Raw genomic sequence first — 12065 nt, 5'->3', positions numbered from 1 at the left:
AGGTTCACCAAGACTCTGTGCATGTGGAGTATAAATTGCTTGCCTTTGTATTCCACCTCCCTTTAGTTAACAAAAAACATTCCATCAATCTTAGAAATCCGTGCACTATCCTTCATTGATGCGTGTATGTGGACACCCAAATTCACTTGCTCCTTCACACTCTTAGTCCCTCACTATTAAGAATATAGCCTGGTTTATCTTTCTTGGGTCTCCTAGGCGGCTGCCTCCTGTTCCTCTGGGGCAGGCTCCACTGCTCGACTTTCCGCTGCAGCTTACTCCTCCTTGAGGCTGCTCCAGCTCTTCCAGCCACAGGCCATCCCCCAGGGCTGTAGCGACTAGTAGAAAGGCCACCATTTCTGATTGAATTCCAATATCCATTGCCTGCACGGGGTGAAAGGCTGACATGTTAGCATGGTGCACACCCCTGTGCCCAACCAGGTCCACCGGGTTGGCACCATGGGCTCTGCCCCCGTATGTTCCCTCCCCCCCCATCCCCGTACCTCTAGCCCCATCAGTGGCCATCACCATGGGACCTCTGGCCCTAGCGCCCGTCCCTGATGCCAGGGGTACCATTCTCTGTCACTGCCCCCGCCAGGGGCCGGCACTGTGGCCCCCATAGGGGCTACTGTGGGGGTTGCCCTGTGTGGGCCACCGGCAGGTGACGCAGGGTGGGGTGCATGGATGGAAGGTTGGGGGTGCCCATAGGGCCGGTGTCACTCTGCAGAACCAGGGGCCAAGGTGGGCGGTCAGTGGGGCGTGCAGCAAGATGGCCACCGTAATGGAGGTTCCTGCCTGGGCACCACCCCAGACCCATGGGGTCACTCCGGACACTTGGCCTGTTCCTCCCGTCACCGCCCCCTCCCTCAGCCCTAGCAGGGGGGACCCCCCGACCCGTACCCCCACCTCATCAAGCCTGGCCAGTGTCCGGCCTGGCAGCCCACAGCTGCTCCTCTCTGTGGCCTACCTCCTCTCTCTCTTTCCCTCATCAGCCATGACGCCGGGTTCACGATTTTTAAAAGCTCAAGAGAACTGCGCCGTTGGGAATTCAGCTCATCAGAGGCGGAGAATCACGGAGGCCCCGGGGAATACCGGGTCGGGCCCGTTAATGATATGCAAACGGAGTTTACTGTACATGCGTACTCATTGACGCTGCTGTCGAAGTGACGGAGAATTGCGATTTGGCGTCAAATTGCCACCCGCCGTGATTTTGGCATCGGAAACGATTCTCCACCCAATCTCGTTTCGCGATTTTGGAGTCGGCCAATGGAGAATCTCACCCAATGTATCAAACCCGAGTAGAATAAAATCATTGTAGCAGACATGCCTTTTAAAATCCTTTAGACACAGTGAAAAAGAAAGACTCGTGTCTCACCCTTAGACTAATCGAGTCGTCTCAGACAAACAAGGTGCGCAAGATCCTTGGTTTGACAAACTATAAATCCCTTTGAATTATTTGACTGCAGCTGTAGCCAAACCAAAAGGAGATATAAAACTAATTGAGCAACTTTCTGTTCCTCTAACCCCTTGACACATGAGAGACAGTCTTGAAGATTTCTGTTCAACTATATATATATATACCTATATATATATACCAAAATACTTTGAAACCTGTGAGATAACGGAATGAAGTTACTCTCGGAAGGACCTGCTGACTAAGCATATGTTAAGACATCTGACACTTAAACTGATATTAAAAGAAACACTAATCAACTTTGAAAGACAGACTGTCAATTATACCAAGTAAAGCAACAAAATTGTAAAGGAAGCGGTCAATGTAGAGATAAGACACAAATGGGGCAGGGCAGATTCACAGAGCTAGCACTCACTGCTAGAGGGTGAAGTCACTGCTCTGTCCAGACTGCCTGTTTTCATCAGACAAAACCCATGAGGCTGTCGTGAGAATGAGCCTATTATTCTTTTAAGAAATTTATTGGGTAGATGTTTTATAGATAATTACGGATTTCCATGTTTAAATATATTTTTCCCTTAAAGAAGATAACCTGTTAGCGGATAACAAAGGACTGTTAGCAGATTTATATTTTTGAAGACTTTGTTTTTATACTCTGAAATGTTATAATAAAACCTCACTAAAAATAAACTGTATTTGGTTACGTTGAGTATGTTTTATATCCCAGATGCTCATTTAGCATGTCTCAAATGACAGGATCCACTCTGAATAAGTAGGAGGTATAGTTTTGAGCGACCTACTCAAAAATCTCCCATTATAATGTAACTGAAATCTATTTAACTGCTTAAGGCCCGAAATAGTCACCTCCCTCTAATGAGAGCTGACCCTGTATCTTGCAAGAAGATAGTTTTCCCTCCTTCAGTGGCTCAGTCACAATAAACGAGTAAGATCAACCCTTCCGGTCGGGGCAGCACGACGGCACAGTGGTTAGCACTGCTGCCTCACGGCACCGAGGCCCCAGGTTCACTGTTCATTTCCAATTGAGGGGCAATTTAGCGTGGCCAATCCACCTACCCTGCACATCGTGGGGTTGTGGGGGTGAGACTCAGACAGACACGGGAAGAATGTGCAAACTCCACACAGATAGTGACCGGGGGCTGGGATCGAACCCGTGTCCTCGGCGCGGTGACTCAGCAGTGCTAACCACTGCGCCACCGTGCTGCCCTATAAAATTGACTTATGCAGGTGAACAATTTGAAGGAGAGGACCCTGGAAAATTCACTACCAATTTATTTCTCCTGCTTATGCCTTTCACTGATGTTTGACTCTCGAAACAAAGTTGAATAAATGTATTCCTTTTCTTTCAGACTGTTGCAGTCTCTGTATCTGTATTGACACTTAGTTGCATTGCACTGGACCGTTGGTATGCTATATGTCATCCACTTATGTTCAAAAGTACAGCCAAGCGAGCACGAAACAGCATAATAATGATATGGATTGTATCCTGTGGCCTAATGATTCCCCAGGCAATTGTAATGGAATGCAACATCATGCTGCCCGAGTTAGCAAACAAAACTCTTCTATTCACCATCTGCGATGAGCGATGGGGAGGTAAAAACAATATTTTATTATTGTGCCGTTTATGTTTTGTAGAATTAACCACAAAACTACAGATACCGACACTTTATTTAACACTGATGATCGTGGCCTATTTCGAGCTTTACGGAACCAAAACATTCAGACTTTGCAACCATTATGCTGCGTTTTTTGTTGTTCGGATTTTAATATAATTACAGATTTTGTGTAACATCTGATTTTCTGCTGTACCAACGCAACACTGAATTTATAACCCATTGCTTGGCCAAGCCTGACACAACAGGAAATCTCGGGGCATTATGAATAGAAATATGTAATTTTCATTGCACAAGCAATAGAGCACTTAGCACTAATTACTGGTCGTGTCAAGTTTGACAACATGTTAATTATACTGAATTCGGGAAATATAATGCAGGAGAAATGGTCGAACTGAAAAATTAGAACAGAAATGCTAAAAACGTAAATTCAAACCAAGCAGAATACAAAAGACAAGTAGGGTTATTGTTTCCGATGAATTCTTTATTAGTATGGAATCATAGAATCCCTACAGTGCAGTAGGAGGCCCATTGAGTTTGCGCTGAATCGCTGAAAGGTTTATGCCTATCTAGGCCCAATCCCCCACCCTAGAGGCAATTTAGCGTAGCCAATCCACCTAATTTGCATGTCTTTGGACTGTGGGAGGAAACCTGAGCATCTGGAGGAAACCCACGCAGACACTGGGAAGAATGTGCAAACTCCACACAGTCACCAGGGGGCATAGGTTTAAGGTCTGTGGGGCAACGTTTAGAGGAGATGGGCAAGGCAGGTTTCTTACGCAGAGGGTGGTGAGTGCCTGGAACGCGTTGCCAAGGGAGGTTGTGGAAGCAGATACATTAACGGCATTCAAAAGGCATCTTGACAAACACATAGATAGGATGGGTATAGAAGGAAACGGCATAAGGAAGAGCTGAAGGTTTTGGCGAGGTTGGTATCATGACCGGTACAGGCTTGGAGGGCCGAAGGGCCTGTTCCTGTCTTGTATTGTTCTTTGTTCTTTGTTCACCTGAGGTCAGAGTTGAAGGGCCTGCACCAGGCACACGGCAAGATCTCACATTTAACCAATGTGGAATAGAGAGGGAGATAATGACCGTGATCTAGCTGCTCCTTTAGCCACAAGCACAAATCCTGTAATGGGGGCTAAATCTCGTGAATTGTCAAAAACGGGATTTGCGCCGGCAAGATCTCAATTTGAGATTTTCCCTGCTGGTGACTTGATCAGGTGTGAATCAGATTTCAATATGTTATCATATTTTAACATATTATTAAAGGGCTTGATGTCATAGCATCCGACCATGGCACATCCTCCAGCCCTGGTGGTATGAGATCACGCTGGCGCAAATCACTACTGTAGAATCACTACTGATTTTCAAAAGTGAAAACCAGTCATGATGACCATTTTGGGGATGCAGAAGTAGCCCCCGGGGGTTGAGAGACAAGGCTGGACATTTTCCTCAGGCAAATTGGTAGTGCCAAGGGGGTAGTGGCAGAGAGCTCTGGTGGGGGGGGGGGATTACCCTCCTCCATTAGGAGGGTTCCCGTACTGCATATGGTGGTTAGGGTCTTCCCCTTGTCTGCCAGGGGGCCCCAATGACTGTGGTGGGGAGGGTCCCAATGGCCTTGGGGTGGAGGGGGTCCAGTTATTCATTGTGGGTTAGGGAGGCTTTGATATCGAGTGCCCCTATCGATTCCCAGCGATGCCAGCATGTTTAGGCCCCGCCCTTCCAGCTGGCTGTGTGATCCTCGTCAGCACTTTGAAATTACACAGCGCTGTTAAATCAAACGAGAACAGGTGTCTGTGAAGCCAACTGGTTTCACACAGCTTTTCTCGCCTGATCCAACACTCTGGGGAAAATTTGATAGCTCACAAACTGATTTTAAAAATCTGAAAGTGGTTTAAACTGTGCATTACACAAAACTCATCTCAAACGAAAATTCGATAGCTGAAGAATTAGTAGATTGTGGCCTCAGAATCCGACTGTACAGTGTCTGAAAAATGGACTCCAAAACACTATTATGGCAGACAGGGAGTGCACACTCATTCGTAGCCAATAGCGTGCCCATATTGCGATCAATGTCCAGGGCTCACACCTGAAAGAAACATTTGGCTCTTTGAATACTCAAGCATGTCATCCAATATCTGTTTGAGGTCCACACTGCCATGTTTGTGTGCCTAGAAAACAACTGGTACTGGGTGGGCTGCCTGGAGGAATATTAGATCTGCAATAGATCTGACCAGCAGTCCTTAAACAGAGCAGTTCAGGCCACTAACAGGCTTACCTGATTGTGGAACCAGGAAGATCAGGACTGCTCTTTCTGATCCTCCATTAAAACCACACAGGCTGCCTCGGGCCAATCTTCCTCCACGATTGCAAATTGCTTCTCGACCTTTTGGCTAAGATCGAACGTAGGGACAACCTTGAGATCAGGTTCGGTGCATTTTGTTGTCAGCTTGGATCTTGTGTGTCTCTTTTGTGGGGACCATGAATTGGATTCAATTTGAATTTGAATTGTTTTTTTGGAGGGAGCAAGGAGATAGGCTAAGGGCTTGTCCTGGTCACTCTGTGCATTGGCTTTATAACTCTGAGAAAGGAATATTTTTTAAAAAGTTGCACCCACAATCCCTCTGCAATTGCTTTCTAGCTGATATGCACTCTTCCTGACCCCCTGACCCCTCCCATCCTCTTCCTGGATGCCCATTGAGTAGCTTGGCAGCTCAATCACAGTGTGGCCTAATATGAAGTGTGCCTCAGATCCATCCTTTCAGTAACAGGGGTCCTTCCTGCTCCCTCATCTCATCCATTTGGACATGTGCTCTACTTTCTAGGCCAGTATCTTTAAAAACCTAAGCGGTAAGTCAACAGACTGTGCAGAACTTGAACAGGTTTGGGGAATCTGGCTGAAGGAGCAATATTAACAACATTGTTTCAAAGCAACTACAATAATTCCAGTCAGTTGATGGTCCATGCTGTCCATCTAATGAAGACTTGAGAGACCATAGATTAATTGATCCCTGATGATGGAGTCTGTTACATCAGCATAGTTACAACCTTATGCTAGCAAGCGAAGATCTGTGACAAAATTAGAGATAGTCTCTGTCATAATATACACACAGGTATATGATGGTGCACAGACAGGCAGTGATTGACACACAGGATGACCAGTGAACACACAGAACACAGCAGCCAATCACCAGACAGGACACAACCACTATATAACCAGGGGGCACTAGTTTTCCTGCTCTCTTGGGATCCAGCCGCTGAGACAGTCAGAGCCCGTGAGCAGCAACTAGAACATACACCATGTGGTAGTAAGATAGTCTGGTCAGGTTAGCCTCAGGTCCCCAGTCAAATCAGCATTGTGTCAACCCACAGCTAAAGTATGTATGATAGTTAAGAGTTCAATAAAATCGAGTTGCAAGTGTTGGAAGCCTGTCTCTCTTACTGCTGCAGTAAACGCAGTCCTCGCAGACCCGGCATACCCAACACATCAGTCTCCCCGTTTTTTTGGAATCTGATACGCAGGTTAAATCGTTCCATGATTTCATTTGACTGTGATTTACAGTGTTCATCAAATTTTGCCATTATCACCTGAAAGCTAGTTTTATCTTCATTGTCACCATACGTAAAAGAGTTATAAATGTCTACAGCTTGCCGGCCTGCCGTTGAGAGTAATATCCCAATCTTTCTCTCGTCGGGGGCTGCATTTTAGTCTGTAGCTGCCATATATTTGAAGCTGCTGTTGATACATTTTCCAGTTACTATTTAAATTACCGGTAGATTTAGTAACTCTGGAAGTGGCGTGTGGTCCATCGCTTCGGTAGGGGTTGTTTGGAATCAAAATGCTGCGAAGTCTTCCACGGTCGAGTGGCCGGCCCGTTACTTTTTCTGCTTGTTTTGGTTCTTTCTGGTCTCTAACCTAATCTATCTAGTACTGTCTGATTAAAGCCAACCTGGTACCATGTTTTGTTACCTGTAAGGCAGGTAATCTGTGCTACTCAACTCAGTTACAGTAGAGGCTTTGGAAGAAGGCCTGTAGTCGTCCAGAAGTTTTACAGAAGGTTTATTGTGCAACACAACTTAAATAACTGCGTGAGTTCTACTTTAAGAACTGTACTAGTAGAAAGGTTACAACTTTTCTATACACTACAACTAGGCCTGACCACACGAGCAGCCCTGAGCTAAATCTCTGCCTGTGTTCTCCTCACAGTCTAATCCACCCAAGAGGCCAGAGGGCTGCTTGCTTCCGCTTTTATACACGCCAGTGCTGCCCCTTAGTGGTCTTTCCATTACCCATCAGCCCGTTCTGTACATGCCCATGTAAAGATCACTACAAATTGCCTTATCAGCCAGTGCCTATCTCTCTTGGTGGAGAGGGGAGAAGGGAGGTGAGTAGGATTATTTTGGAGTCAGGCTTGCCCCAAGTTTGAATGCTTAGTGATAGAAGATCAGTGTTGTTCTGCTTTGGCTCAGGTAGCATTGGAGTGCTGTGAAATTGCAATATATACATATTGTCCATTTGAAGCTGCCATGCAGAATCACACCAGCAGAGGGAGCAGTAAGGAGATGCATAGAAAGTCTGGAGAAACAAAGTTGATAAAAGAACCAAAACCAGAAAATACTGGACAATCTCAGCAGGTAGGACAGCATCTGTGGAGAGAGAAGAGAGCTAACATTTCAAGTTTGGATGACTCTTTGACAAAGCTGGAGAGAACTGGAAATAGGGTCACATTTATACTGTTGTGGGGTGCGGTGGAGTGGAGCAGTGGGGTTGGAGAGAGGGCCAGCGATAGGTGGAGATTGACAAAGATGTCATGGACAGAATGACAAAGGGAATGCAAATGGGGGTGATCAAGGCTAAGGAGGGTGCAGATAGTGGCACATTAGGAGATCAGAATGTGTTAATGACAAAACAAAGATAAACAGTGTTTCAAAGGACAACGAGGAACAGGGAACAGATTGCTGAAGTGGAGTGCGGAGAGGGGGGAACAATGGTGAGGGAAAAACCCATGATAAAAGAACCCATTATTGCTCATGCGTTTTATTTTCTAGTCTAATTCTAGCTTTTCTCAAGTACCAAGATCCTCAAACTTGCTAAAAACGTCAAAGAATAGGCGGCTAATCTTTTGCAGCTCTCAATTTTTAATTAATTTAACCCGAATGTGATGAACATTGGGAGAGATGTAAAATGGACGGTCGACTTGCTATCATCCGTTTTACACTATAACACAGAACCCAAGATCAACCTCAGCATCTGAGTAAACAATAAATACAAACAAATACAAAGGTCTAATTCTGACCTTTGGGACCTCTTGGAATCCATTTAAATTCTGTGATTCTCAGTTTCTGGGAGAGGATGTGGACTCCACACCAGATACACAATGTGGACTTTTCAATACGTCACTTTGAAGATTGTTGAGCATGATGGTGCTTCCCTGTGAGAGTTAGACACTTGGCTGGCTGGAAAAAATCAGTTGCATAATCTCATGAAGTAATGTTACTTGGACAGGAACCACCTCTAATCGAAATGTAAAGGGAATAGTATGTTTTGCAGTAATTTGATGCGAGCGTTGTTGCTAGTAGTTTTTGTGGGATGATTTTTATGCCCCATTATTTGTTGCGAAATGACTATCAGAGTGTGTACAAAGAGCAAAGAACAGGAACAAGCCCTTCGGCCCTCCAAGCCTGCTGTCCGTCTAAAGTAAAACTTTCTGCATTTCCAGGGCCTGTATCCCTCTCTTCCCATCCTATTCATGTATTTGTCAAGATGCCTGTTAAATGTTGCTATCGTACTTGCTTCCACCACCTCCCCCAGCAGCGAGTTCCAGGTACTCACCACCCTTCGTGTAAAAACTTGATTCACACATCTCCTCTAAACGTTGCCCCTCACACTTAAAACTATGTTGTCTAGTCACCGCCTTTTCCACCCACAATTTGGCACATCTCCAATTATAGGATGTCGCTGGTTTTTAGCTGTGACCCTTCTACCTTGCAAAGTTTTTAAGTGGTGGTAGAATAGAATTGTATACGTTTTAGAGGCACTTGTTACTGATAAACTCTTAACAGCTCATGCAAAATTCCAATTTTCCCATCCTATGTTCCACCACTGCTAATATCTTGGAAGGTAAAGAAATTGTTGAACTATGATCAGCAATTTTTCCTCGTTAATATGATCTTCTGTGTTACAAAATACCACGTGTAACACCCTGAATATATTATCTTGAAATATCCACTGACAATATTTATTCACTGGAAGGACCTAAAATTTATATTAAAACCAAATGGTAGGCTGATATTATTTTAATTTACTATTACCTGAATGTAATTTATTCATTATACTTTTATTCATGATAATTGTATTGAATTTCCAATATAGTTTTGACACTTCTTTTTTGTTTTACAGATGACATTTATCCCAAAGTGTATCATATCTGCTTTTTCATTGTTACATATTTGGCCCCTTTGTGCCTCATGATTTTGGCCTACTTTCAAATATTTCAGAAACTCTGGTGTCGGCAAGTAAGTATGTGACAGCGCCGTCAACAGGAAACTTACAATTCTCTCAGAACGTTTGCCCTCTACTGTACCTTTTCACTTAAATTGCAGATACCGGGGACTTCCTCGGTGGTCCAAAGAAATTGGAAGCCCCGTGCACTGCAGTGTTCATCCCAAAAGGCTGGCAGAGTCCAGGTCAAGTCACGGACAAGTGCTGTGGCTGCAGAAATCAAACAGATCCAAACAAGACGGAAGACGGCACGGATGCTTCTGGTGGTTTTCATTTTTTTCACATTTTGCTACCTTCCAATAAGTGTTCTAAATGTTCTGAAAAGGTACGTTTATTTCCAGCAGATTGGTGTTGGGACCAGGTTAAGAGCGATAGATTGGTTTTTCACTATTTCCACTCCCATTTGGTTACAGCAGGGCTTTTGAATTCTAAAACAAAATGATTCAGTATTGCCAATTTCGCACGTACTTGATTGTACACTGCTTTTAAGAATTAAGCCAGGCAGGTATTCTTGAGTTGAACACATAAAGGAGTTAGTTTTGATGTACTAAAATGCACCCAGGTAAAAATATGAACATTTTGAAAATGTACAGATATGTCCTACTTCCCAGTAATGTTTACAAAGGCACATTCAAACTCCAAGCATACAGAAAAAAATACAACTTTATGGAGTACTAGAGGTTAAACTTAACCAGATTAAAAAGAAGGAAAGTCAATAAAGATTCACTGATTTTATCCGGAGACATTGGTTCACCATCTAAGGAAGTTGGTTTAAAGTTAGTTGCAGCTGGTATGTTCTTTTTATCCTGGAAACATGGTTAAAGAAATCCATTGGTTTTTAGTCAAGAGTCTCTGTCTGCTGTAGGAATGTAGACACACCTTTAACAGCAAAATCATAGAATCATAGAATTTACAGTGCAGAAGACAGGGTTCAAAGCTTAGATGGAATATTGTAGAGATAGAGAATGCGAGATAGCTGTTCCCTCCAGCAACTAGAATATCTTTGCCAAATCTCAAATTCAAGAATCCACACACAAGGTTGTATCACATGACCTCATGCCTATTAATGTTCCTGCAATTAACTCCTAAGTGGTTCATTCTTCCATTTGGATGAGATTGGAAGGAAGCTTTTCACATCTTCAGGGTTGTAGTTGTCTGTTGGGCCTCCATAAACACATGGCCATGAAATGGAGCGAGGCTACATAGATGCAAATTGGCAGCCATTCTAAGTCAGTGCCTTTATGTTCAAATGAAATGTCCCTTTTTAAGCAGTTTAATATGTGAAACCAGATGATGAGCTTTCAAATTAATTCCATATGGCACATCTTCATGACACTGGAAATATTGTCATTAAATTGAATGATTGCTCAGCCTGAAACAGTCACAAGTCTCATTTACATGAAGTTGGCTCCTTAACTGACTATAATAAAGATGCTGTCTTATAACGTCATCTCATTTTTTGAGGACAGAATGTTAACTATCCATCCATATTTATTGATTGATCTATTTATCGTTGTATTTTAAAATATCCAGCAAAATCTAACATGTATCCAACATTATTAAAAATTTGAAAATACATTTACTGGGGTCTGGGGAGAGAGCACGGAATTAGACTAATTAAGTAGTTCACTCTCAGAGCCAGCATGGGTATAATGGGTTAGGGGGCCTCTTTCATGTTGCATCATTCTATGATAAACAGGGCCTTGGGCATTAGAGTAAGGCCATGGTGGAAGGTCCATGACTTTACTCCGAGGTTCAGTCCTCAATGCAAGAGTTCTTGCCAACTGTTACACTTCATTGCACATTGCATTCAAGGCAGTGTCTTGCAGCTGAAGGACAGGATATAAACACAGTTAATTCATTATTGCAGTGACCTGCAGTGCTTTTCAAATTTATTAGGCTTCTTTGAAGATGCTACTATGTAAGTAAATAAGTGTATTTCATTCAATATTAGGCTTTCTAATAGGTTCCTGATAAGGTTATAAAAAGGATAAAGCTCGTACGATGAAGGAGAAAGTTGTGAATTAACTAAAAACCTGACTGCACAATTGCAAGTAAAAGTAGTTAGAAATGGGAACTATCCATTTGGGAGCAGTATCTGTGCATTCATTTCCATTGGAATTAGTCCTTGGCTTCCTGCCATAGACGTTAATATTCTTAATGAGAGGATTAAAGATCATTCTCAAGTATAGTGCATAATACTATAGAATGGTGAATTCAGTCAGGGTGGTGGTAAAAGGATTGAAAGAGTTTAAGCATCAAGACATCTGATTCATTTAGTTGAGACAAATACAGTGCAGTGCATACCACTGATCAAATCTCAATTAGAGAAAGGAGTTGGCAATCAATGAAAGTTAACAAGAACAGTTAACATGTAGCCAGAATCAAGAGTTATTAGTTAGACATCACACACAGTACCCCATCCCATTTCTACTGCTTCATAACTTTGAAACTATTCGACTTATATTTAGATTTGTATGTAACATTAATTTACCAAACTTTCTTTATACATTGCTCCAGC

At 43.3% G+C, this 12065-nt stretch overlaps 1 protein-coding gene across 1 annotated transcript in view; it reads left to right on the top strand.

Annotated features, from left to right (window-relative positions):
* hcrtr2 (hypocretin (orexin) receptor 2) overlaps positions 1-12065 on the top strand; it is an 84658-nt gene that overhangs the window by 28756 nt on the left and 43837 nt on the right. Inside the window, exons 3-5 of the mRNA XM_072498566.1 lie at positions 2776-3019; positions 9443-9558; positions 9646-9869. Coding sequence (XP_072354667.1) covers positions 2776-3019; positions 9443-9558; positions 9646-9869 — 584 coding nt within the window. The remainder of the gene's footprint in view (positions 1-2775; positions 3020-9442; positions 9559-9645; positions 9870-12065) is intronic.

This window comes from Scyliorhinus torazame, chromosome 4 (assembly GCF_047496885.1).
Source record: "Scyliorhinus torazame isolate Kashiwa2021f chromosome 4, sScyTor2.1, whole genome shotgun sequence".
In the NCBI taxonomy this organism is placed as follows: Eukaryota; Metazoa; Chordata; class Chondrichthyes; order Carcharhiniformes; family Scyliorhinidae; genus Scyliorhinus; species Scyliorhinus torazame.
The sequence above is the reverse complement of the archived record's forward strand: the minus strand, read 5'-3'. Positions and strand labels throughout refer to the sequence as shown.